General features: G+C 38.4%; 1 protein-coding gene across 1 annotated transcript; it reads left to right on the forward strand.

The window, feature by feature from the left end:
* Nucleotides 1-8,218: 8,218 nt before the first annotated feature.
* gpr146 (G protein-coupled receptor 146) lies at nucleotides 8,219-19,047 on the forward strand. Its single transcript, XM_059348347.1, has 2 exons — nucleotides 8,219-8,474; nucleotides 14,702-19,047. Exon 2 carries the CDS (start codon nucleotides 14,740-14,742, stop codon nucleotides 15,739-15,741), a length of 1,002 nt encoding a protein of 333 aa, XP_059204330.1. The 5' UTR covers nucleotides 8,219-8,474; nucleotides 14,702-14,739; the 3' UTR covers nucleotides 15,742-19,047.
* The last annotated feature ends 8,537 nt before the right edge of the window (nucleotides 19,048-27,584 follow it).

Genomic DNA, 27,584 nt, shown 5'->3' on the forward strand with positions numbered 1-27,584 from the left:
CACATTCCTAATGGAGGTCACCCCAATCTTCTGGATTGTATTTAAACTAAAAGCTTCATTCGAGCTGACCTGATTTGGACTTCTATTCTGTGACAAAAGGCAACAAATAAATTTCCCTTGAGAGACAGAGAAAATCCAAGGAGCGTGCCATAAAACTACTGTTTAAGCATACGGCTGAAGTGGATGTTATTGAAAAGGATACATTACGAGGTTGACCTGAGGTCAGTACTCATTCCTTCGCTGGGGACAAGCTAACAGCAGAGCAGTGGGGGAAACAGCTGTCTGCATGTTTTTTGAGCACCACCTCAGTTACCCTGCATCCTCTTCTTAAACACACCCATTACCAAAACATGAAAAGTCCTCTTCACTTACTCCAGGAATGTTACGAAGCTATGCAGGCCTCTCTGCAGCTACGCACTGCAGGAGATCATATCTACATGCTGATGTGTGCTGGCTCAGGGTCGCTCAGGATTTACGCAATGACAAAACTTGGGTTTCAGGGATAGCCTACCATATAATAGGACATTAATTAGGAGGTAACATAGTAAAAGTTAGAAATGACATATTACAGGTTGGAAAAACAATGACATTTGGTTACAGGTGTTAGGGAACAAGGACAACCAACACACCTTCATGACCTAAAGTACAGTACATGTGGCTCAGGAGGGAGAGTGGGTTGTCCACTTATCACTTATCACTTCTGATCAAGGCCTGTGGTCAAAAGTGACACCTACATACATTTTTGCCTTATAAACTTAGCTTCTCCCCTGATTTAACAAGTCATGCAAGTTTGCTGATAGAGAACAGTTAGTATAATACCTTACGTAAAACCTTACGAAATATATGTCTTACGAAATGCTGATTATTCTATTTAACGTTGTGAAATGGGAAATGAGTTGTATAAACTGTGCCTCCTGGCTCACGTTTACATGGGTTGTCTATGTTTTGTAGTGCAGTACTTATAAACCGTGTATAGAAACAGGCTGAAATCTGTTTAAAATGTGCTAATGGATAAACTGAAGGGGGGCCACAGGGAACCCCTGAGGCACACCACTGGGAAGGGCTGTAGTATTAAGTTTCTTCTGCTGTTTGCTTTTTAGTTGACATTGATTTACATGCACACAGAACAGGCATTTAGGAGCGAGTTCTGCAAGTTTCCCATGATAATCCTTTGTTGCAATAATTGTGATTTTAGACGAGAAGAAGTAGCTAACAGATGTGCTATTTGCCGTCATAATGTTAACTTTGGCATAAACAAAAAGGCAGGCTTCTATGGGACAATTCAAAAGACTAAATTAAAGAAATTACTCATTATACTACATTATTTGGCTTACAAGGCCTAAATTTGAATTAACCTTTGTGAAGAAGTGTTAGGAGGGAGACAGATAGGAGGAGAATATCAAACTAGATTATCAAAAATAATAATAATAAATAATAAATAATATTTTTTCCCAGCAGGGAAACAAACACAGACAAAGACTGAGAAGGCTCCACAGCATCATCATTTATATATTCATCTACCAGTCAAACAATTTAATACTTTTATCTATGTCCAAAAAAGTAAAATGGAATGATACACACACATGCACTGCCTCCACAAGCAGTCCTCCTGACACTAACACATCTTGCTACATGGGAAACCTTTTTCCAGGAAGCTGTCTGACAGGATGACAGACCCCAGTGTGGTGCCAAATGAGTCGTGATGGAAAAACAAAAACAAGCTGCAGGCTTCATTCTGATGTTTATGATATGAACTTGTGTTGGATTACCATGGGAGCAAGCTGTATCACAGCTCTGCTCCCATTATGTATACATCAACTTTTTACACTGCATGGATGTGTCCAGTGACTTTATGCATAGTAATTTAGTTGTTTTTCATAATTAAAATGTGTGTTTTAGATTTGTTATTTCGAATAAATGTTAAATGTTGTATGAGTCTATATATAATTGGTGTATGCCGGATCTCGTGCCAGCTATCTGTGTGAACTGTTAATGTTGACTTGATAGTGACTAGGAGGAGCACTTCCCCCCCTCATTTATCCACTTCCTCACCGCCATCTGAAAATGAGGAGGCGTCCCAGCCACTGGACGCTGGTGCCTGGTCTGCAGCACATAATCCACCACAGACCTAATGAGCTTAATGTGCACTCCCAGGCCTCTAAGCTTAAAGGCATGTGCACTGCATGCACTGTGTTGTTTGTGTGCATTCTCCACATCAGACACACATGCATGAGGTGTGATGCTGTGATTGATCATAACTTTCTGAAAACATCATATTTTAGTACAGCAACGGCTATTGTAGCAGATCTCTGTGAGAGAATACATCACTTTAACAGCCACAATCTTGTGCAATATTGCAGAATTTCAGTGTGCCCACAGACACTGTGGTTTAATCATTATCATTAGACTCACATTACGTGTCTGTGACCATCTGGTACCAAAGTGACTGTGCAAACAGCTGACATAGATCCGGGAATGACTGAGGCCGAGCATAGACTTTCATTTGTAAACAAGCCATATGTCGTCATGCAGCCTAAAGTCTTTAGGGGAAAGTAAATGCAGACCAGAGCCTTGCAGTGGTGCTGAGGCTTCCAAGAATAGGAACAGATTTCAAGGCTTGATTGGGGATAAACCATGATTTAGTCCTCAGACCCGCAGTCCACTCTACCCCTGACTCTAAAACACTCACTTTCTCATCTGCAGCAGTAGATGACCAGCTGTAAATGGCAGGCACAGCCACGCAAACCAGCATTAATCAAACATGTGTTTTTTTATTTAAACTTATGATTATTTTAGAATTAAAAAGAACTTATGTCACACAAATATCTACTAAACAGGAATTGTGAAAATATACTAAAGCATGAATGAAAAGTACAACAACTAAAATGAGGGTTTCATTAAGTGAAGCCTCATAATTTAAGATAAATAAGATTAATGGCAATAGTGTAGTATATATTATGTGTGAGCATGAGATATCTGCATGGTCAGAATTTTAAAAAACAAGCATGAAATTGTTTATTTTATTATAGCTCCGTGAGAAAAAAAAAACACCAGATTGCTGTACATGCTATACAAGCTCAAGAAAACCCTAAACTGTGCATTAGCATATACAGTAGAGATAATCTGACTAATGTTGTGGAACTGTGAAGATTGTATGTGAGGGATTATTGCATTAACACCCAACCTTCGCACACAAGTGACTCAGACTGTGATGGAGTAAATTCAGGCACAGTGCTTATTTCATATCATTGGTATACATTTAGGTAAGTCTATGACTCATAAAAGGACAGAACCTTTGAGATGCATCTGATGGGAATTGATTAAAATGTCTTATCTAATAAGCAGGGTTGGGGAGGAACAGAACTACATATTTACGTAAATGCAGAAATATGAGTAGCTGTATTCTGTTACAGTTTTGGTAATACTCTAAATGTTAGTGCCTTTAAAAATAGGTTACTTGAAGGGATTACTTCATTAACTCTGCTGAGGAGGTTAAGTTTTCAGTTTGTCAGCAGGATTGTGGACAAACCATTAGGCTGATTTTAATGAAACTTGGTGGAAGGATGTAGCAATGCTCAAGAAAAAGAGAGATTACATTTTGGGATAGATCCAAATCATGGGGCGGATACACACATTTTATTAATATTGCGAAATAGGGCATGGTCTTGGTGTTGATCTGCTTTCTCCAAGTGCCATTATTTTTTCTTTTGTTTTATTTCCTGTAAATTCCTTCGAGACACACATTTCCCATAAACAGATTTTTTTTTTTTTTGTGGCACACAGAGCACCTGCCACCCAACAATGCCAAAGATGACGCAGAGCTAGGACACCAATATGCTTTGGTGTGGACATATAAGACACAAACAAATGAGCATTACCAGATGATTTTTGAAATATTCCAAAAGTAATCAAAATTGTTAAACATGACATTTTTGGACACATATTCAGTAATATGTTGCTGATTATGTTTTAAAAGAAACCATTCCAACACTGCTGATAAGTGAACCCAGTCAACAGTTTAATTGCTGGAACAAGTCTAATCTCTGTCTCCAGGGTGATGCTTTGGCAGGAATGAGAAACCTGTGTCCTATACTGCTGTGTCTCAGTTAGACGGAAATCAAGGCTAACTGACCAAGAACAAGAAGGAACTCCCTTTTGTGTAGACTTAAAATCATATGTCATTTGTGTGTCAAACAGTTTCATAGTTTGCTGTTTTGTCTGACTTGCCCATACTGTACTGCATTTTGGCTTTTTTCTTGCAGCGGCCATAATGGATGTGTCCTTCTGCACAGTCAAAGACTTGCAGGCTCATAGATCTGATGCAGCCTACATAAGTCGTACTTGACCATTAAACATTTTGTCCAAAGTATTTGTTGGTATGTGTTATTATAATCATCAATGTCACATTATATCTTGCAGAGATTTACTATCATCAACATACTTGAGTGAATTGGTGAATATCTCCCTACTTCTCTGCTGGAAACACTCTTCTTTAACCATGCTTGCTTCTGATTTGGCTCCATCGTCGCTGCAGCTGTGGAAAGTGTAGCTCCTGACATTTAAGACTCACTCCTGAGATGCAGGACTACTTCTTGCAGAAGTGATCACTATAGCACATGCAAAAGGAAAGACTGTATGTTTCCACTGCACTAATCTCCGATTACTGCCATATAGTGACAAATTATTTTTTTTTTCTCCTGGAATGTGAACTTATACTTTTTGAAGATTATGACAAAGTGAATAGTCTTTTCCAATTTTAAATTTGAGTTCTCTGCTCATATGTGGCTGATTAGAATCAGTGATAACTACAACCGGGGAACTCTGAGTTACAGTTTTCTGCAGGGTTAGTTATTAAATTGGATATACGTATACTCAAACTTTACTGTTCACAAACATCTCTGACTGGAGAAGAGACTAACCACTGAATCTATTAAACTGAACAGGACCCTGTAACACCAACTCTTGGATATAAGATCAGTGAAAATATGCTGCTCTTGAATTATTCCATTCCAATATCTCTGCTTCAGTTCTCTCAAAGTGGCACAAGAGACTTATGTTCAGCACTCCTACGCACTCTCTATAAAGCTCGAGAGCACTCACTGAGCCGTGGCAAGGCATTTTGTTTTGAAACTGTACATTCCAAAAATCTTTCACTACTGTTTTTCATTTTTATTGCTGGCCTAGAACTAATCCATTACTTGCAAGAAGTGCGGAAAGGGGCACAGAAACATTTAAAGTTTAATTAAATATCTACTTCCAGGTTCCTTTACACTGAGGTCCTACAGGGTTTAACTTTAGGGCTTTGTTGCTGTATCCCTCCTTCCCCTCAGGTGCTGGGCAGGAAATTGAGGGATGGATCTGTACACAGCAGAGCACTGATTAAGACCTGATGTTAGCATGCTGCATGTGCCATGTTATCTCAGACCCATGGACAGAGCTTATGCAATGATCAAATAAGGTTTTATAGGTGACCAGTGACAATAAAACTGAGCATGACATTTACTTGCCATCTATGACTCATCAGCACCCATTAAAGTTTCAGCAATACTGTACTGTAATGATTATACATTGCTATGGGACCTTGAAATCATTGTGATTTATTTGGGTTATTAAAATACAATATGGTCCCCGGCTTTTCAAAGCAACATGAAGAAATGTGTAACCAGCAAAGCAAGAAACCAGAAAATTAAATTTGGTTGTAAAACACAGCAGCCTTTTGGCATTGTATTAAAACAAATAAGTCATTAATTAATTTAGCTTATTATCTGTATGGACGATCAGAGCTCTTTATAGTGACATTTAGAGCTGTTTATCCAAGATACATTTAATACTTAATTAAATCATACGCACTGCAACATTGTTCTCCATGTCAGGATTATGATATGTGCTGTAAACTGTGGAGAATGTACACGGTAATCCTTAATCTTCTTAGCCAACTTCAGTCACTTAATTAGAGACTGCATTTACCCCACAAAGCCATTTGTATTATTACAGTACTTCCCAAAGTGATAATCAGCTCTTTCTTATTATAAATGTTGCTTCATGTGTATATTAGAAGAAAAAGCTACAATTTTCTTCCTCTGAGCATATTTTTTCATCTAGAGGGACAGGACAGCTGGTAACCTTTTGGACATCAAGAGAGATTTGTTTGAAACGGGGATCTGTTCTAAGAGATGACATTCAGTTTTAATGCAAGACTGATGCAATAATTGTTTTGTTTTTTACTTAAACTGGTCCCTTGTGGACCATATTTCATGTCTTCCAAGAAACTAAAACTACCCAACACAAACGATTCCTGATGTTGTTTAATGCAGGACTGCTTTCAGCCTGAACAGCTCTTTATAGTTAGCCATTAAAGAGATAAGCAGTTAGGTTGGGGTTAAAGGATAGGTTCCCATTTTTTTAAGTCTGTCTGAAGAACATTGCAGCAGTATTTGCCTGCTGTAAGCATCCCTCCTGTTCATATCTCCCCCTAATGTACTTCCAATGCTAGTGACAAAATCCTCATCCTCCTGTGCAAGAATACATTCTACAATTTCTCTGAACTTAATATGAGGCTCCAGCAGGCTTTCCTTACTAAGCTGTGGTGGCAGGATATAACACGGAGGATGCAGCATGCATAGCAATGAGGTAATGTATGCATCTGTGACTATGCAAGAATATAACTGTAACATAATGATGGTGAAAGAAAAACAGCACAACTTGTGATGTATTTTAATAAAAAGTGTTATTTTAAAGTTGCTTGCTATATAGACTGCTTTTTGCATGTCTATATATTGTTGATGTAGAGATAATCATATATCATAATGTTAATTTAAACATAATGTGCAAACTCGTAGACTTAGAATTAGTAGTTGAATTAGATGGTGAAAGAAAAAGAAAGCAATCTTTGTTTTTGCCACCAACAAAAATTCATATATTGATGCAAAACCACAACATGAAATGGAAATATTACCTGTCTGAGAAAAAAAAAAACAACACCAAACAAACTAGATGTCTGCCATGCACCATTCAACTTGTAGGTTTGTGTGTGTGTTAAAATGATGGTAAAATAAATAAATATTTGCTTTTGCCACCAAAGTAAATCCATATGTTTATGTAAAAGAAATGCATTTTACAAATAAAGTAGACATATTATCTCTCTAGGTATAAACCAAACAAAAACTAGATGTCTGCAATGCACCATTCAAATTTGCTGAAAATGACACTTGTATTTACCTCCTATCGTTCTTATAAAATACTACAAAATGATGAACTTGTAGTGTGTTTGGAGGGTAGTGTTTGTGTGTGTGTGTGTGTGTGTGTGTGTGTGTGTGTGTGTGTGTGTGTGTGTGTGTGCGCGTGTGTTCTTGTACTTCCTACATAGTGAGGACCGGAACACCGGAACCGTTTTTAACCAACAGAGTGAGGACATTTTTGCAAAGTGAGGACATTTCGGCCGGTCCTCACTTCTTTAAAGGCTTTTTTGAGATTTCACACTTTATTTTAGGGTTAAAGGTTACAGTTAGGTTCATGTTAGGGTTAACGTATGGGGCTAGGGAACAAGGTATTATAGTTAACGAAAAGGAAAGGTAATAATGAAAACTAGAATTGAAAAAACATTATTGATAACTGAAATAGTTTTTTAAACAAATGATAACTAACTGAAACTGTATTTTATGGTTACAAAACTAACTAAAACTAACTAAAATTATAGTAAAAAATGTCCTTTGTTTTCGTCTTTGTCAACTTTTTTCATACATAATGAAGATGGATCAGACAAAGGAAATAAAGGCAACATTTACTGTGACCTCTTTTAATCTCCCACCCAACAATAACCCCATTACAAAAAATTTAAACTAATAAAAACTAAAACTAGCAAACTCAGTCTAAAAACTAATTAAAACTAACTGAAACTGAAAACAAAAATTCACAACGAAATTAAAACTAAAACTAATGAAAAGTTCACTATTCCAATGAGGGCCCCCACAAAGATAGAAGTAAAAGAATACAAGAATATGTGTGTGCGTGCGTGCGTGTGTGTGTGTGTGTGTGTTTGTGTGTGTTCCACTCGGTCTCCCTCGCGCCCCGCCTCCCTGCCCACTGTCCAATCACAGCAGAGAATGGCCATTCGGGCCTCGCGACCGTCAGAGCAGCAGCAGCAGAGAGCGGAGCGAAGAGACAGTGGGGGAGGGTCACGTGTGTACACACTGTAGGGCTCAGCAGCACTCCAGCAGTAGTAAAGTCTGCAACGGACGGCCCCTTTTCAGAACAAGCCTCGTCCGAAAAGTTGATACATGGAGTGAGTCTCCGCAGTAACAAAACGGTTCTTTTTCGCTCTTTTATAGGCTTTTTTAGAACGCGTGGGGAGCCGAAGCGAGTGTTTTAGGACCTGTGTTTGTGAAATGAAACGACTGAGAAATGCCAGTGGAAATGCTACATCCAAATTCAATGCCTCCGTAGGTTTGTCACCGAGCCAGATATATACGTTACTGGTGAGTTATCCTCTCTTTTTATTATTTCGACCCACTATTAAGATGATGTTGGCTTGTATGTTCACCTTACAGTGACAGAAAAGTGATTTTGCCCCCATTAAAGATGGCTAGATGCGAGTTGAGTAGCTGTGCCAACAATAGCCGCAGAAATGGCAGAATAATAGCCGTGACAGCTATCCACGCTTTGATCTGTGCAGTCAAGTGTGATGGAGACGCACAATGTCCGCAATAATAAATAGACACCACGATAGGCTCTTCCTTCTTCTTTTTTTTCTTCTTTCTTGTTCAGCTGTAGTAGCTCCACTGTATTAACGACGCGTTTATATTTGGATAAGAACACCTGAAGATGTTTCTCACGGGATCAGCTTTCTCAAGTGCTGGGAAAAAGTTATCAGTTTAATCAGAGGTCAAGTTTAAAAGGTATTTCAATAAAAGGTAGTTTAAAAGTTGTAGTAGACTGCTCTTTTCATGAATTATAGCCTATATTTTTCATGTTGCCATGATGACATCTGGCATTGGGACCTATAGATCAGATCAGATCAGATTATAATGTTAATTTACCCACCTGCAAACTGGAAGTTTAATCATTAATAAGATTTGAGATCATAAACTGCTTAAAGAATTATACTAATCCACACAGGCACATGTATATATTCACGAGCAAGTTTTTAAACTTGTTTTTAAATTTTCCATTGGTGTCAATCTTGACTTTGTTTTGATAATAATATCAAGACTTTTGATCAGCTTTTAAAGTCAGAATTTAATAATAGTATGTTAACCGATGTTTCTCTTGGTTACTAATAATGTACCACTAATTATGGCCAGCAACTAGGAGGCTGAGTAAATGCTATTTTGTGACAGAGTAGTTCTGCTCAGACAAGTCTTACCAAATTAAATACTTCTTGAGATTTAGGCTTCACACTTGTTGTCGTCAACTTCATCCATGTGACTGAAGGGGACGTGGGCATGTGTGCCATGGCTTAATGGCAGTAAGCCTGCTTTGTGCTAACCATTGAACTCTGACTTTGTTGATGCCTGTCACAGTTCAATATGTTACCTAAAAGAGGCTGAGGGAGCTGTCTGTCTTGACTGGCCGTGACCCGAGCTTGACCAGAGTCTCTTACACTAGAACTTGATATGAGGCAATACTGTTTCTCCAAAAACAAAGTTGACATTGTTAAACACCATCTGTGCAGAATGGAGTCATTTAAATCAGCATTTGTATTTTCTTCTGTGATTAACCTGTCAAGACTTGTGGATTAACATTGAAGCATGAAGGCCTGTAGGCAGGTAGATAATTGACCTGTTTGTATGTACAGCATACCAAAAATATTTTGTTTCAAAAACAAGTTGTCTTCCTCATAACAAAATTCAAGCGCTGTGACTCAACTCTATGGGGACTGATGATGATGATTTTGGGAAATGAGTTATATAAAACCCTCCACAGCAATGGAGTTGATGTGAAGTATTTAAATCACCCCTGAGAGCTTAGTAGTTTTAATTTGCAAAATGTTATGCAGCATTATTATGCACCTGAAGTCAGATCCCTCATTTGTACTCCCAGTTAATGGGCTGCTTTCCAAGAATAAAAGGCAGCTGAGAAATATACTAGAGTCAGAAAAGTTTCTTTAGTGACCATTTACATCTTAATGACCTCATATTGTAATTAATTTGGTTCTGTGGGCAGATAGCTAGAATTATACACAACTAAATGCAAGAGAATGTTGTGCATCAAATGTCATTGTGTTACACTTAACCTCTGAAATTCTTGCAGTGTTATCAGTTTTTGTGTGCTGAGAACTGTGAGTCACGTTATTTTAGTTCTGTAGTATTTCTGTTGCTGCTCCACCGCACGCTGCTGCAGACGCAAGAAGTCAATCATGTGACATCACTCAGTACTTTCTGAGAAGAGCCTATAAATTCCAGTAAGGATATATGAGGGGTGTGGGCCCACTATGTCACACTACTCCCATCAGCCTGCGAGATCTGGCTTCAAAACGCTGAGACGTCAAGCACGTGGGCGTCACTCTTACTAGATCATGTTTGGTGGGGCTGAAGCATGCTGAAGCACGGCCTCCCCCTCTGGGAATATTTAACTTAACTGCTCTTGACATAGAGTAGGGCAAAAAAGTTCAGACAGGGCTTAACCAAGTCTACGACTGCAGTCAAAGTCGTGCAAGAAGAAGTCTGACAAGAGCTAAGGCTATTCATAATTAACCTTCATTTTACCTATGGCATGTTTATAGTAACAGGAAGCAGAAATTTGCTTCTTGTTTATCCTCGCATACTTCAATAACAAACTTGCATACTTAGATAAATGCTTTGATATTGCCTGAAAAAGAGAGACGACTACCACACCTTTATATACCTCAGGTAGTACACATGCTGTAATAACAACAGAATCTAGTGCCTGTTGTTTTACTTTTATAAACAGCGTGTCTCTGACCTTAATTCAACCCCAACAACTTCCATCTGCAGTTTTGGCACAATCTTCAGATTGAAATGGTCCTCATTACTGTGAATTGAGACAGACATAGCTCATATGGTATGAGTAGGAGTAGACATTTTTCTTTCACCTCGCCTGTTTGTCCCCTCAGCGGAGTGGAAAACTAGAGTTTTCATTATCATGAGCTGCTGGCAAAATGTGCAGCGCTAAAGTGCAATGACAACACCAAAGTAGAAGTTGTCCAGAGTGAATTGATGCAGACAGTGCAAAGCTAGCAGTGGTTGTTCCATAGTTTAATATGAAAACCATGATTTCAAATATTGTTTAGTATGAGCTATAGCAACTGAATGTGTTTTCCATCTTTGAAGTGACTTGGAGGAAATGCAGAGGACACTAACTGCTCCCTAATATTGGAGTAACTTTTCTTCTCTATTCATGAGTCAAAAACTAAATAGTGTGGAAACTATGACCTGACTGATTTTAAAATGAGGGGCCTGATGGTTCAGTGTGAAACAAAATACGTGTTAATACTATCAAATTTCAGTCACTTCCAGTAGGTAAACATAGGGAATTCCAAGGTTTCAGTTTCCACTGTTTACCTTCAGTCTAGTACGTAACATAAATGCCATGGTGTCAGTTTTCATATCTACTTCGTCAGAGTTTTGTCACTCTCAAGGTCTTGTGTCAAATACTATAGGCCAATATTGTCCAAATTGTATCTTGAAACCCAATCCCACTTTCTACCTGAAATGTTCAGACCCATTTCCTGCCTGGGGTCATGTGTGAATGGGAGCAGGGATCAATATTCAGGAAAATCTGCACCAACAATTTCCGTCTAATACTGTAATCCAAACAAATGTAGGGGGAAAAAATCAGCTGTGTTGTGAAGGAAAAGCATATAAAGGGTTATGTCCATCTGATGAAAGATCAGAAATGTCTTTCAGATGGACATGCCAATGCTTTTTCAGGTAATTGAAAACTTATTGAATATTAAATATACCAGACAAAAACACCATGTTCCTCAAAATAGTTGGAGAATTCTTCCTCTGCATACACGTACATCTGTTGTTGCCCCATCCTCTTCTGTTGAGATTTTTTGCAGTTGGACTCCATAAGTCTTGCATTAACGGCATCTGCTGGACTGTCCTTTGCCCTATCTGCGATGTTGTGTGAAACGACGCAAGACAGAAATGTTCACATGATGCTTCTGCAGTGATGACCAACATTTTTATGATGTAAATCTCCTGTTATTCCAGTGCGTAATGTGTTTGTATTCAGAGCTTTCACACACATGCCCAGGATTGCAGCCTCTTATTGGTAGACAAGTCAGAAACCCAGCTTCTGATTGGTGGACAGGTTAAACCCAACAAGTTGCTCAGTTGACATGTCTGCTCGTTCACATTTACAGGCTCTCTTGTCCCAGGCGCTGTGCCCAAGTCTTATAATGGTCTGGAAAGACCTGCTGTTTTTGTGGCATTATGTCGGCTAAAATGTTGGTAACACTGTTATGTAAACAAACCTGCATGTAACCAGAAGAGGCAATATTGTACCACATATGGACATGACCTTGATCATTTTTTGCTGAGCTTGGTAAGTGGATAAAGTTATTATCATGACAGGCCTGGCACCACAAAACCACAAAGGCATTTATGCAGAATTTTAGAAACCCTGCAGCTCTCGGAAGCTATAGTGTGAGCCAACGTGGTAATGAAAGGGTGCCTAAAATGTCAGTACACAGCAGGTGCTAATGAATAGGAACAGGCAGCCACAATGCACCGTGCTCTCTTTAATAATCACCAACTTCTCTTCATTTTCTCCTTAAGCGATCAGAGGTTATTGAAGTAGTGAAGGGTAAACAAACTTCTTCCAGTCTACAACACTTTCAGAGAAAAGTACATAATCTGTGGGAGAGGACCATAGCTAATTATGTACTTGTGTCACAGTCTGTTTTAGTAAATGAGTCACCTAGTTGCTTATGTTAGAGAGCCTTGTTTACAAGAGGTCTGACCATTGCTCCCGTCTAGGTGAAGACAGGTTGTTTTGTCAAGAGTAACTCAACACTTTCTTCCACCTATTCCTGGTCCAGTCCCGCTCTGAGCTCCAGCCTCCACTGTAGTCTCATTACAGCCAATTGGAGTAATCCAGAGGAGGGACTGAGCCCTTGTGTGCGTATATGCGTCTGTGTCTGAGGCTTAAGGCCAAAACAGCCCCTCTGTAGTGGTGTTACGTAAGTAAAACGGAAGAATGTTTCCCCTTTACTGGCATCGTTACTCATCCTCCTCAAAACAAAACTGCCTTCCTGCACTTTGTTCCACTGTACTTTTAAAGAAGAGGTTCCCTGAAAACTCTGTAGAGATTATCGCATTCACTTTTTTTTTTTTTTTTACTTTATTTGCTCTTCAGAGAGCAAGCAGTTTTGGGAATGAGGCCAGACATGAGGAAACATAACTTCCAAATTATCACTGAGAAAATAAAATACAGCCAACTTATCCCAGCAATCCTGCGATAGTTTAATGATTTTCCATTTCCATGACCAAAAACTGTGAATAATTTATTTCAAATAACCTGAGTTAATTATGCAAGGCAGCATTACACAAGCTTTTCAAAACTGGCAGCCCTGTCAAGCTTGATCCCGAACACTCCCGACATGAGCATGGTCATTTTCTTTGACCTTGCCCTGAACTCCAACCCCCGCGACTCGATCCTTGCTGACCCTTCGTCAGAGCCTGCTTCACATTTCACTCTTTATAAATCTACCCATCACCACATGCCCAACCCCCAGTCGACCTGAACAGAAGGTGCATCAGAGCAGTCACACCAAAGCAGTCTGTAAAGTGTCAGGCAAGAAAAGTGCTTTTCTTTTATCTTGCTGCTTGACCATGTGAAAAGCACAAAGGCAGCATTGCACAGCGAGCAATACCCCTGCATGTGACTGTGATAGAGAGAAAAGGCAGGACACAAAAAGCTTGCAGAGGCGTCAAACACTTGCTCTGGCTAGTGTGGCTCTCAAAGAGTGGAAATAGTGGGTTTTGAGGCTGAGCTAGCAAACGAAACATATTGTGAGGCATTTGTATTCAGCCAGTCAGATGCAGTGAAGTGAAATTAACAGTGTTCCCCGGGGCACAATAGCTGTGCCGTGGCTGACGTGTTTTTATGTCAAGGCCTTGTTTGCTCCTCTAGCCAGCACAGAAACCAATAACAGAGAGTGCTGAATTTTGCTCGTGGAGGAAAAAACAACTGACTGTGTTTTTTTGGCTGCTTTGCATTTGTGACTTCCTCCAAAGTTAATACTTTACCTCAGTCCCCTTTCCCAGCAACAAACAGAACTTGTTTGCTCTAGTGTGATCACCTACTTTAATAATATAATTCAACATAATAAGGATTCTCAACTCTCCGCTTAAACTTGTTAAATCTGTATTGCAGCCAGGCAAAACACAGAACACCCACACAGACTTGCTTGTAAAACACACACGATACATAAAACCTAAGTCCAGATAAGCTCACAAAAATACAATGTCGAGACACTCAAGGTACTGGACAATGTTCTGAACTTATTTTGTTGTTCTATGAAATGAGCATTAAAAAGCATTGTGTGATTCTCACATACACATAAAAGATTTCTTCAACTTTAAATTAAATACATGAAAGTACTAGTTGTTATATATGCTCAATTGTTGATAATACATACGTAGCTCTAAATATTACTGGTAATTAATATCAACTATGACATTCATTATTTGTTCTGTTCCTAACTTTTGTCTTCCTGTTTCTCTGCCTGCAGTCGACCTGTTGAGAGACTCGACCTGTCAGAGCCCAGCGATGTGGCTCTGCCTGGTTTACAATGAGACGGACACTAGCGTGGACTTCCGGCTCTGCCAGGACTTCGGCCTCATTCTGTCAGTCTTCTCCCTCATCTACCTCCTCGTGTGCTTCCCATTGGGGCTGTGCTACAATGTGCTGCTGGTCGTGGTCAACCTCTCTAACAAGGTGTCCATGACCATGCCGGATGTTTATTTCGTCAACATGGCCATCGCGGGCCTTGTGCTCAACCTGGTGGCGCCCGTGGAGCTGCTGAGCTCCACCTTCACACGCTGGCATGCGTGGGAGTACAACAACGAGGTCTACATCACTCTGATCATCCTCTTCAACATCTCCTCTCTGGTTATCATGTATTCCACCACGCTGCTCAGTCTGGACTACTATATAGAGCGGGCGCTGCCTCGTACATACATGTCCAGTGTGTATAACACCAAACATGTGTGCGGGTTCATCTGGGGTGGCGCGGTGCTCACTAGCTTCTCTTCGCTGCTCTTCTATGTGTGCAACCACATCTCCACCAAGATGGTTGAGTGCTCCAAAATGCAGAACAAGGAGGCAGCAGACGCCATCATGATGTTCATCGGCTACGTGGTTCCAGCTCTGGCTGTTCTTTATGCCTTTGTGCTCATTTTGCGCATTCGGAAGGAGTCTACACCTCTAGACCAGGACTCTGCTCGCTTGGACCCTTCTATCCACAGACTGTTGCTAGCCTCAGTCTGTGTACAGTTCATATTGTGGACCCCATACTACATGACCCTGTTGGTACACACTGTAGCTGGTGCACCAGGGTACATTAGCAATGCACATTACTTACCTACTTATTATTTCTTGAGATGTGTGTCTAAACTGCTGGCTTTCTCTAGCAGCTTTGCGATGCCTCTCATGTATAGGCAGATGAACAAAAACTTCTCCAACAAGCTTCAGCGGCTGCTCAGGAGGCTGAACTGCAGAGACCAGTCCTGCCCTCATGAACGCTCAACAGTGCAGCAAGTGGTGACGTGAGAGCTCCCTCCTTGGAGATTACCCACGCCCCTCCCACTCCCCCCTTTTCAACCTCTTGGCGTAACCGGCACTTATCTCCCCCCTATGGAGCCAGTGTCTGACTGGGCTCTCTCGCTGCTCTGGACTGTGTTAAGAGCGACGTAGCTAACTGTGGAATTTCCTGTCACCTTCCAGAACTTGATCTGATCTATCCAGTTCTGCAGTGAAAGGACAAACCAAGCAAAAACCACTAAGTGCTGTTATTGTTTTTTTTCACTGAGTGAAGCTCTCCACTAAGACACTTGACCTTCTAGTTTGAGGGTGGTAAATTGGCACAATCAGCTGATAACTCCCCAGTGCAGTGTTTTCTCAGTTTCACAGAAACATTAATGAAATATGCTGAGGGATCTTAAGCACTATACTGTTGCAGTGGGCGCAGCTTCCCTGATATTGGGTCTGTTATGCGTATTCTGCTGACAGTGTTCACGATTGACCTATGCATGGCTGCCTAAATTTCACTGTAGAGTTGCAATATGCTACGTAGTCACAAGAAAAATAAATAATGCATGATGCCATCTCCTAACACACAAGCAGAACCAGTAAGCTTTAAACTGAAATTATAAAATTAAACCAAGGTATTTGGATTCTTAAGGAAAAACGTATGAATTTGCATTAGGGCTGGGTGATATGGGCGTCTATTCTGATAAAGGTAATTTCATCTCTCGTTAATGATAGTGAGTGTTTTCTGGTGATTCAAAAATAGTCTGTGACATACCCAAATGGTGAAGGTTAAAGTTTAGGTTACATACTCCTGTGTTAATTAAATACTTGATGAATGTATTGAGTATTTTCTCATTTCACTGAGAACTTAAGTACAAAAGTAATTAAGTAAAAATAAAAAATATATTAGAAAATTGACTGATTGAAATCAATATACACAATGACTGTGTATCATGATAGCACGATATATGATTTCATCACAATGCAATTCCATTGAAACAATAAACATATTGAATTATCACCTAGCCCTAATTTGCATTGTGTCAACATTGCAAAACAAACATTTTGCCTGCAGTAAACATCAATGTGTACTGCCCTCAAACTAGAGGCCTTGATCACTTGAATGAGAAGAAGAAGCTTTCCAGAGCTGAATTTTCCTTTAATTTTAATGTGTTGAACATAATTCTTCATAATCAGAGTAATTATCTTCACATTTTAAAGGTAGAGTACAATATTAATGGCTCCGAAAGTCCCGCTATTTTTTGTCAACACCAGTACTACCCTATAGCTAGATCTAAGTGCTGGTATGAAGAGATGTTCTCATTTATAAATTCAGTTCTGAGGTTTTGACAGGCTCACAGGCATAAAGAGATTGTTTTTGCATGTGTCAAGCTCCACAACAAATGTCATAGAATATATTAATATACATCCACACCACTCTGAAGTCACACAGAACTACATGACATCCTCATATGAAGCTTGTATTCAGGGTTCAGACATAACCAGTATACCTCTTGTGATCTCTGCTGAAATCACATCACCTGTTAATTAACCAGAAGCAGTTCAAATCAACTCATTAAAAAACTAAATATGAGCAGAGAGCCTCAGCCCAGTATGTGATTAGTTATTGAATTTTGTATGGAGAACCTCGCATAGGGTCTGTAGAGTCCCCACGGGGTCATATAGAGGACCCTGAGTAGGTGGCATGTACATTCCCTGATTGCATTAGTTAGAAGGTTTTGTTTGAGGAAATATAAAGCCTGCCCAGGTCACTAGAGGCACATCAGAACCTTCACAAATTATAAATGACTCGCCTGCCAAGCACCTGCAAACAGTGTGTTTGATGTAGATTTTGAACTGTATTGCTGCTCAGATCCAGTAAGGTAATCTGCACATTATTGGTAAAGTTGCTTTGCTTTCTTGCCTGCCACTGAAAAAAAAAGGAACAGACTATTATAGTGATGAACTCAGTTGTAAAATGAAAATTATATTTTAAAATCTTGTTATTGCATGAGGTCTGTTGCATCACTGCATTAGTTTATTTTTTTATTTACTTTCTGAATAAGAGGGCCAGTTTATCAATAATCATGTGAACAGATACATCATCAGGGTGGGGCATTCACTTGAAGAGAGATGTAAAGTGTGCACACTGTAATCTCCCACACACAGATCATAATCGCTTATAAACAGTTTTAATTTACCTCAAAATAAATGATACAATTTTCGGGCTATTTCCACAAGTGTGCTTGGCTTTTAGCGTAAAAGTTAAAGGATGAGCAGTTGTAGTAACTCAGATTTTATCCTTTTCATACACATATAATTCATATTAAGATTATAATAGTATATCACATATACTGTATTTTTTAAACATCTTGTGACTAGGGGTATTTTTGAATTTCTGAAACAATGTCCAGCATTTTAATTATCACTGCATAGCCCCACCCTTGTTATGTGTATCTACAATCAATCAATGAGACGTACTGTTTACTTTCAACTGAGGCTGTGTGTTTACATTATCTGCTACAGTATGTGCTGTGCGCCCCCATAAAAAACATATAAGTATCGTGACATGGTTAATCATTATTTTAACTCAGTTCAAAGTCAAACAGGAAGGCAAACAGTAGTACATGGTCAGATGATAAGTGGTTTGAATCCAAGCTTGTGACGGTCTGATTGAAGAAATGTAAGCAGCTTTTGTTGAGGTAGTGTTTGTTTTCAGCCCCAAATTGGTGCACTGTGTACTGTTAGAGACAGCAGTTACAAAAACTATTATTTAATCAAAAGGTTCTACAAAGACAATTGGATTGAAGTGAAACTGAATGTTTCCCAGTCTAATGATTGTCAATGAGTTAAACATCCCATTTGTATTTTTATGGAGTTGATCTGGATACGACTGATGTCAAAGCTGGAGTGCGGAACTTTTGTCTCCCCCTGCTGGCAGTGAGAGTAATTACACAAACAGTAGATTTGTCCTTATTACACGGTCGCCAATAAAGTTGGAATCATTTTGCTTTCAGACACAATCCTCTGTTAATTGTGGTTCCATTTTCATTGTGATTTGTTTGGAAGAGATTGATTAATAAAGTTTTTTCAAGATATACAAGATATACACTCTATCTGTCAAGAATAATCCACATTGTCACATTCATTTCATGGAAAGAGGTAATAATATCTTAATCCAACTCTATCAGCGACCGTGTACATACATCTACAGATGAGCATCTCCACTGCCCTCAGGAGCACTTATTTTTACTGTAATCCTTCTGAACGCAGAGTTTCTTTTTTTAACTGGAGCATTCATTGCCGAAACTTAATGCATCTTCTCCAGTGCACAAGCGAGAGAATGGTGCCACAGACACCAGACACCACAACTCCAGTTTACTGAGAAATACAGAGAGCTTTCTCTGGTAGAGATAGGCTTAATCAGCATTGTGTGAGCTTGCTTGGCAAGGGCTTGAATGTAACAGACATTGATTTAAATGTAACAGAAAGTCCCACACTCCAGCTTCGATTTTATTTTCATTTTGTGAAGAGGCATTTACCTAGATGGCTCTCAACTTATTTTAATCATAAATAATGTTTAAAAGATTCAAATATCAGTCTTAATCTGACTTTGCATCATACCACAAAAAAGTGATAATTGTTTAGATTTTTTGAGAATAGTTAAATTACTTTAACATAAGTAATAGATAAATCAAATCACCATGTTACTGCAGAGCCATCTGTAGGAAAAATGCCATCACATTTTGCAAGATTGCTGGTGTTGAAATTTACATTTTCTATTTAAATTTGGTTGCAATCACACAAAGAAGGCCTCATCTTTAATACCAAAATCCATTAAGTTTTCCTCAAAAGTTTCACCAAATTTCTGAAATCCATGTTGTTATTCTCTAAATATCTTGCTAACATACTCCTTGGCAGAGGAAATAATTAGCAGTTGCCACAAATTGACTGACTGCACGATCCACATAACTGGCAAATAAAGATCCAATTGAGCTCAAATCACACCCAACTCGGATAACTGCTCAGGTCTGAGTTTGGTTTATTATTTCAGAGGGGCCATAATCTCCCATCAGTGCGTAGACATTTGAGAAATAATCACTGAGTTCAGTTAAATTGCTGAAACAGACCAAGTGTAAAAACAACCCTCAGTTCTCTCGTGTGTCGAATGTATGCAGATGCATCTTAGCTATTTGAACAGCAAAACCTCAAAAGTCCAGATGAATCCACTTCCAGATGTGATGCTTTTGTGACTGTGTATGCAAGTGTATGTGTATAATACAAAATAATGTGTATATATTGTATGTGAGAGATTTACAGGAAAATACCATGCTCTTTCAAAAACACAGTATTATTTCCTGAGAGATATATTTAGATTCTGTAAGTAATCTACTCTATTGTCAAGTGAGTCAAAGACTGATTAAACAATAAACTAACATGGATATTAGCATTGCTTCTCAACTCATTGAAATGTGACAATACTTAAGATAAAAATATGTTGAAACATCTGCTATGCAGTCTGTTGTTGAAAGACTGTTATGCATGATTAATGTCAAACCTCTTTGTTCTTCGTGCTTTGGTTCCAAAATGTCCCTTTAAATGGAAAAATACTTCTTGCTTCACATTTTTATTTGTAAAAGACTAACTGCACTGCAAAAAAGCCAACTTGTATTTTTTGGCCTATAACAGTGATTTAATTTGGTAAAACTTGGAAATATAAATTACTGACATTTAGGGCAATAATGTAAGTTAGCACAACAAAGGAAGCCAGTTGTCTGCTCAAAGACAAGTTGGTGAGTTGTTGTTACTTATATCTTTAAGTTGGGGTTCACAACAAGGGACAATAGTTCTGCTAGCTCTCATTTCTTTGTTGTGAAATTTGGTCATTAGCGAAAGCTAGCGGCTATCTGATGCTAGCGGCTAACTGATGCTAGCGGCGCTGCTTGTTACAGCTACAAGAGTAGCCATTAGCGTATCAATGCTAACTCAAAATTGTGGTCACAACATTAGCTGACATTCATAGCGGCGTTACAATCGTGCCAGAGAAATTCAGAGTTGAGCAAACTCAAAAACAAAACTTAAAATATTTAGTTTAATTGTCAAATTAAACTAAATTAATTAATTATCAAAGTTTGTTGCCTTGAAATTTTGAGTTCACCCAACTTTTCTTTTTTTGCAGTGTGCTTGACTCAAGTTTTGCTTTTATCGACACTCACAAGTGAACATGAAAACAAAATACTCGCTCTTCGACCCTGTGACCAAGTCCGGATGATGGGCAGGTTGTGGAGGTTCTTCCCTGCCGCTGAGCTGCAGTGACAGTGGGAGTGAGGAAGGATGCCACAGCTTTCCTGCTGCCCGCCGCACCGCTAACAGCAGATTGCTTGTGGAGACCCTCCAACCACGCCAGTCCAACTGGAGAAAAATAGCAGCGTTCCAGACATTCTGGAAATTATTTTGTCTTCCGTGGGTCTGACAGTCCAATACTGCTACCATTCTCAATGAAAACAATGTTGTATAGGCTACATCTGATAACAATGCTGCACATTGAGAGCAGTGTTACTGCCTGCAAGAAGGGGCTGAAAAAACATGCTGCAACAGGAAGCTGGGTTGAGATGATAGCGATAGAGTACTCTAGAAAAATCTATTTTTATAATAATTAGATGGAAGCTGAGATCAAGATAAAGTTCCATATTGCAGGGAGGAGTCATTCTGACAGACTCAGCAACAGTAACATCTGATTGCACAATAATAGTTTATATATTTTCAACATCTTGAAAACCGAACATAAGTGGTCCAGCAGGAGGGGGGATGTCTTGAATTATATGTACTACATCTGGAAATGATATGATAATGGAGTGAATGGTTGTCATGGTTGCCATTTCCCTTTCCTCTGAGGACTGGAGATTCACTTGATTGTGTTGGCCAAACAACACTTAAAAATAAAAACAAAACATTAGTCATTCCGTGTAGTTAGAATGTGTATTTAAGTGCTACTTTTTATTTCTAAAGAGCAGGAAGCTAAAGATGCAACACGGTTTGATTTTTCCCAGAATTTTGTAATACAGCTAAAAAAATATGACATCGTTAGTAAATTAAATACACTGGTCACAAGAGGCAGGTGGTATAAATCTTTTCAAGTAAATAACAGATTAATAGTTTTTTCCAAAGGTTGTGTGAGATTGTGTCTTTCTTTTTTATTAAAAAGTTGGTCGAGGTGCTACATAGAGCTCCGGAAGTCATGTTACTTGCCTTTATTACACCATCATTTTGGCAGGAAACATGTGAGTAGTTTCTTGTGAAAGGACATTGAAAGCCAGCATATATTGCAAAACTTGTTGGATTAAACTAACTGACCCTCATAATGGCTTATTCTTGCAACAGCTGATACAGACAACATTGCAGACCTGCAGTATTTATACATCTACCATTACCTGAACAACTTTCGCGTTACTTCAGTGAACCTTAGCATTAGCAACAGCCAGTGTAATGATAATGTAGCCAGTGTGCTAACTTGTATGTAGTATATAGCTTCAATAGAGTTACATACAGTACAGGCCAAAAGTTTGGACACACCTTCTCATTCAATGCGTTTCCTTTATTTTCATGACTATTTACATTGTAGATTCATCAAAACTATTAATGAACACATGTGGAATTATGTACTTAACAAAAAAGTGTGAAATGACTGAAAACATGTCTTATATTCTACTAAGCAAAGGGTGGTTACTTTGAGGAATCTAAAATACAAGACATGTTTTCAGTTATTTCACACTTTTTTGTTAAGTACATAATTCCATATGTGTTTATTCATAGTTTTGATGCCTTCAGTGAAAATCTACAATGTAAATAGTCATGAAAATAAAGAAAACGCATTGAATGAAAAGGTGTGTGTCCAAACTTTTGGCCTGTACTGTACATCATTACTGTCTGAATACATTTCGAGAGGCACCTCCTCATGCAGGATATTATATCATTGTCCTGAGAATGCCATGAAATTTGTGTTACAGGAGAATTATTCCTAAAATAAAATCATCGACAGTTGAAACCGTGGGTCATCACTACGAGATTGTGTTCATTCGGCCCCAAATAAGATATTAACGTTAGTAAGCTATGTATTCTGTACCTGATCACCACACAATCCAAATCTGGTGCCTGTGAGGTCACGTCGCTCAGTTCTCTTTAATCCATTTTGTCGTATTTCAGGGTACTTGGGAATCAGATAAAATGTTTTCCATTTCACTTGTCCCTGAGCTATATAAATACAGCACAGGGACATCCTTTCAGGAGGGAAGCTAAAAGAGACAGGTTTTAAAATAATAAGGAATTTGAATTGAGAATCATTTGATTCTGAAAAATTGAGAAAAAGTGTGTGTCTGATTTGAAATTGAGAAAATGTGAATTCAGGTATTTCAGACCGACAGAAATAATAATGTGGTTTTTGAACATTAAAGCATATTAACACATCTTGAAGAAAATACAGATAGTATGAACCTTAAAACAAGCATAATAATGTCCCCTTTAAAAATAGACAAGGCTGTTTCAAACTTAAATTTAAACAAAATGTAGCTGTATGCGCTGTAAATTAACACTTGTACTTAAAAAAGTACAGGTTTTATGTTGTTTTCCTCAGGTTGCGCAGAGTCAAAGTGTACCAGGAAAAGCTCTTAACTGTACAAGCATCTGTCTAGAAATGGTGTTACGCTGACAAAGCACAGTTTTTAATGTGCTACATTAGTCTTAATGTTGTTTTTCTCCTTCAGAGGTTCAGCCAGACCAAAAGTATTAGGGTCAACGTAAGTCGAGCACACAGCATCGAACATCAGACCACCTATGAAGCCAGAACATTTGGCTTGTGGCTTCAAATGTTTTATCTGGCTGTCAACCAGATTTCACACACACACTTAGGCCACCATTGTTTTTCTTCATGTGAGTCAAATTGGGCTGCAGAATATAAAGACGAGAACGAGGCGGGACAGGTTACAGTTAGTATTTAAGAAATCTATCTCACACTGTGAGCCAGGGTGTTAAAAACAGGGAAGTAGTGGAATAAAATCCTGAGTTCTTGAAACAGGAAGAGTAAGGGTGCCCCTTGAGACTGAATAATAATATCAATGTAACAAAACTGATACTGTAAAAGAAAGAAATACAAAGGGTCAAAAAATTGGAAAGTAGACACTTGAAAGAGGGGGTGATTCAATGCAAATCAAATGGAAAAGACCACATGATTTGAAGCCAAGTTGGTTTGATTTGAAATTGGATTTAACCAAAAGAAGTAACACAGATAAAACAAGTACAAAGCGCTAAATCTGGGTATTGCTCTGCATTAAAAACATACTCCTATGATGGCTGTGCAGAACAAAACAGCTCTTGTACAGTTCTTGTCAGAATGTTGCCCTTGACATATTTACACACTCCCACCATACGAATCCTACAGGACAGAGCCGAGCCTTCAGGATGGAGACTTCATCTTTGACCCACCACATCACTTCAGCTCTAGGGAGACAAGTGGACCACGGCAGATGCTTTATAAAACAACCCACCCTTCCTGCCATGCCACTCTTCAGAAATGGGAGCAGAGAATTACAAAAAAATGCACTAACAATAAAATTCCAGCATCAGCTAAATATCAAACATGGCCCTTGAAGCAGTGCAGAGGAGCTGGACTGTGCAGGATGTTCCATTCAGAGGTTGTGGTTGTGGCTGTGGGAGATGTTGGATGGAGCCAGAAGCACATCAGACTGGTAAGTGGAGGCAGATGAGGGTGTTGCACCCTCCCTCCTCAAGACCTCCCACTTTCACTCTCCCAACCACAAGCAGTTAAACCCCACAACTTCCCATTAACAGCACTGGTAATGTTGTCTTGCTGATTAGATGTCACTGAGTGGGAAGTATAGTTTTTTTTTTTCATATTTCATGGCTAGCCTATTTTTCATTCAAGAAAAAAATATTATTATAATAATGTGTTTTCAAAGTTATGGTATGATTTTATAGTTATCATGAGAGAAAAAAAATGAAACCAAAGTAAATGTTGAACTCTCCTTGTAATTTACCATATAATTCATTTTTTTTATCTTTCAGCCTCTTCGAAGGCCACTCACCTCATCGTCCTTGTAACCACAGACATCCTTTTTAGGATTCATTCTGAGCTTGTGCAGCAGTGTTCATTCACTCTTTATACCAGTGGGCCACCCAGTGGACATAAACAGGGAGTGCGTCCTCTCTCACAACCCTCAGCAATAATCCAGTAGGAAAGGTCTCATAGGGGAAGCACAATATGTAAATTGAGTCATAGAGATCACAAAGAGGCAAAAACTGAGGTTAGTCTAGAAGATAGATGTGGAAACCCTGAGCAAAACATTTCACAAAACCTTGTGATCCATTTTCAAAGTCTGATCTAAATTGTTTTCTCAACTGTGCTTATGATTTATGAATAGGTCAAAAAAAGTCTTTGCCAGGATAATCTGTCTGTGTCCCTTATTTTCTTTTTCAGATGTGAAACTGGATACTTTTTGTTGTAATACTAATTTCAGCCACAAGAGGCTGAAGTGCTCCACTACTTAACAAGTCTTCCAGTATGACCACAGAGGTTGTTTGTTTGGTCCTACCTACTAATATGACCAACAGGTAGGGCTGGGAGATGGCCAAAATCTTCTATCCTGATATAGATAATTTCTTGCCTCAATAACAATATATCATGTTAATATGAAAAACTACAGCCATATATACATATATATGTATATATATATATATATATATATATATATATATATATATATATATATATATATATATATATATATATATATATATATTAGGAAAACACTCCTTTCAGTAGGGCTGGGCAATAATTCAATACAATAATTTATCATCTTTCATTAACAAATATTTATGTGTGTGTGTATATATATATATATATATATATATATATATATATATACATAAATATATATATATATATATATATACATAAATATATATATATATATATATATATACATAAATATATATATATATATTATATATATATATATATATATATACATAAATATTTGTTAATGAAAGATGATAAATTATTGTATTGAATTATTGCCCAGCCCTACCGAAAGGAGTGTTTTCCTAAATTACCGCTCTTAACTGTAGCAGGACATCAGCACATCCTTATACCTAAATGTAATGGTTGCTGTTTTAAATACATTGTCAATGTTGTGAACATTTTTAAGGTGTAGCAAACAAAACTACATGGTTAGGCTTAGAGAAAGATAGTTTGCATAAAATAACTACTTCCGGATATGAGCTTATTACAGTAGTTACTGTAGTTATGTACGCAATGCTGAATGTGACGTAGCTATGCACAGAAGTTACATTGCAAACATAATTTGAAGTAACAACCTTGACTTTTGGTTTCACTGGGAACCATGGATGTATAAAGAGAACTAGAAAAAAACATAAAACAGAACAACCTGTCACTATGAATAATTTTTGCTGCAACACACCTCGTTATGTCTTCAAGTTGTTTACATCAGCCTTTCCCATCACACATTGTTTGATCCATTGTTAGTATATGCAAGATCTTTTTTCTGGAATTACATTCTCCAGATGAGGTTCACTGTTTAGTTAACCTTACTTTACCTTCAGTTCCTTGGAAATGATTTAGTCTGGAGTAATCTTAGAATCAGTCAATGTCACAGTTCCTCTTTTTAGCCCTTAGGCAGCATTAAGACATATGCACCAAGACTGTTCTCTATTGTGCCTCGAACTGTGATATCGCATATATTTCTTTTGAGTGTAACATGTATGTCTGAAATATATTTCTACAAAAAGTAAATCACTTTTAACTGCACTGCTTGATTGCTGCGTTTGACTAATACTAACTGTATGAACTTGGACTCATTTAACATCATCACTATTTAAGAAAATATGCACATTCTACTTCCTTTCTTTTTCTCCTCTTCTCTCTTCTCTCTTCTCTTTGACAGTCTCCAAAACCTTTCCACTAGACTGACCTCCACATCCCCACTTTCCCCTTATCTGTGTGAAGTCATGCGCACCAAATAACTGAGATTTCAGGTAGCTGAGAGAAAATCACACAAGTCTGGCTTGCTGTATAACCTCTCAGACTTTCTGCTCTCTTCTTTCTACTACATCTAAAACCCTCTTCTCCTAACCCACAGATTCAGTTCTCTACCTTCACCTCCCTGTCAAAAACCCAAACTTGTTTGTGCCATCAGGGCCACCAGCTGCCGTATTGACCTGGTCCAAACCATCACTGCTGCTCTGCTGTGCCATTTCAGTGATTAGCGAAATCAGTTTCTCCAAGACACGAGTCTGTATGCCATCTGCACTCAAATCAGCAAGAGGTACTTTACTTCTCCAAGATGAGGCTAGCACTTGACCCATCTTTCAGATGCTGCCTTTATTCTTTCACCCATGCTAAACATACTGGGCCTCATTCATGAAACGTGAGCAGAACGAATTTGTGTGTAAACCGTTCGCAGACGGAAATTTACGTGCATCTCCGCATTCATCAATATTTTAGTAGCTCCGATCTTTTCGTAGCTACTAACAAAATCTACACATGCTGCTGACCACACGTAGTGCTTGTGTAAATTTAAGAACGCATATAAATAATGCTCGTCACTGTTGGAAATTACAATTTTAATTCATAATGCGTTCTGTTATGTACACAATACGCAGATGCCTTTGAAACATGTGATATAAACATGGCAAACGATTAAAAATATAACATATTTAGTTAAATTAGTTGGCAATTGGCGGGATTAAGATTCAGATTAAACTCATAATTGTGAATTATCTATGTAAATTGACGCATCCTGCCTGCAGTTCTCAGGGGTATCATTAAATTA

This window comes from Centropristis striata, chromosome 13 (assembly GCF_030273125.1).
Source record: "Centropristis striata isolate RG_2023a ecotype Rhode Island chromosome 13, C.striata_1.0, whole genome shotgun sequence".
Classification (NCBI taxonomy): Eukaryota; Metazoa; Chordata; class Actinopteri; order Perciformes; family Serranidae; genus Centropristis; species Centropristis striata.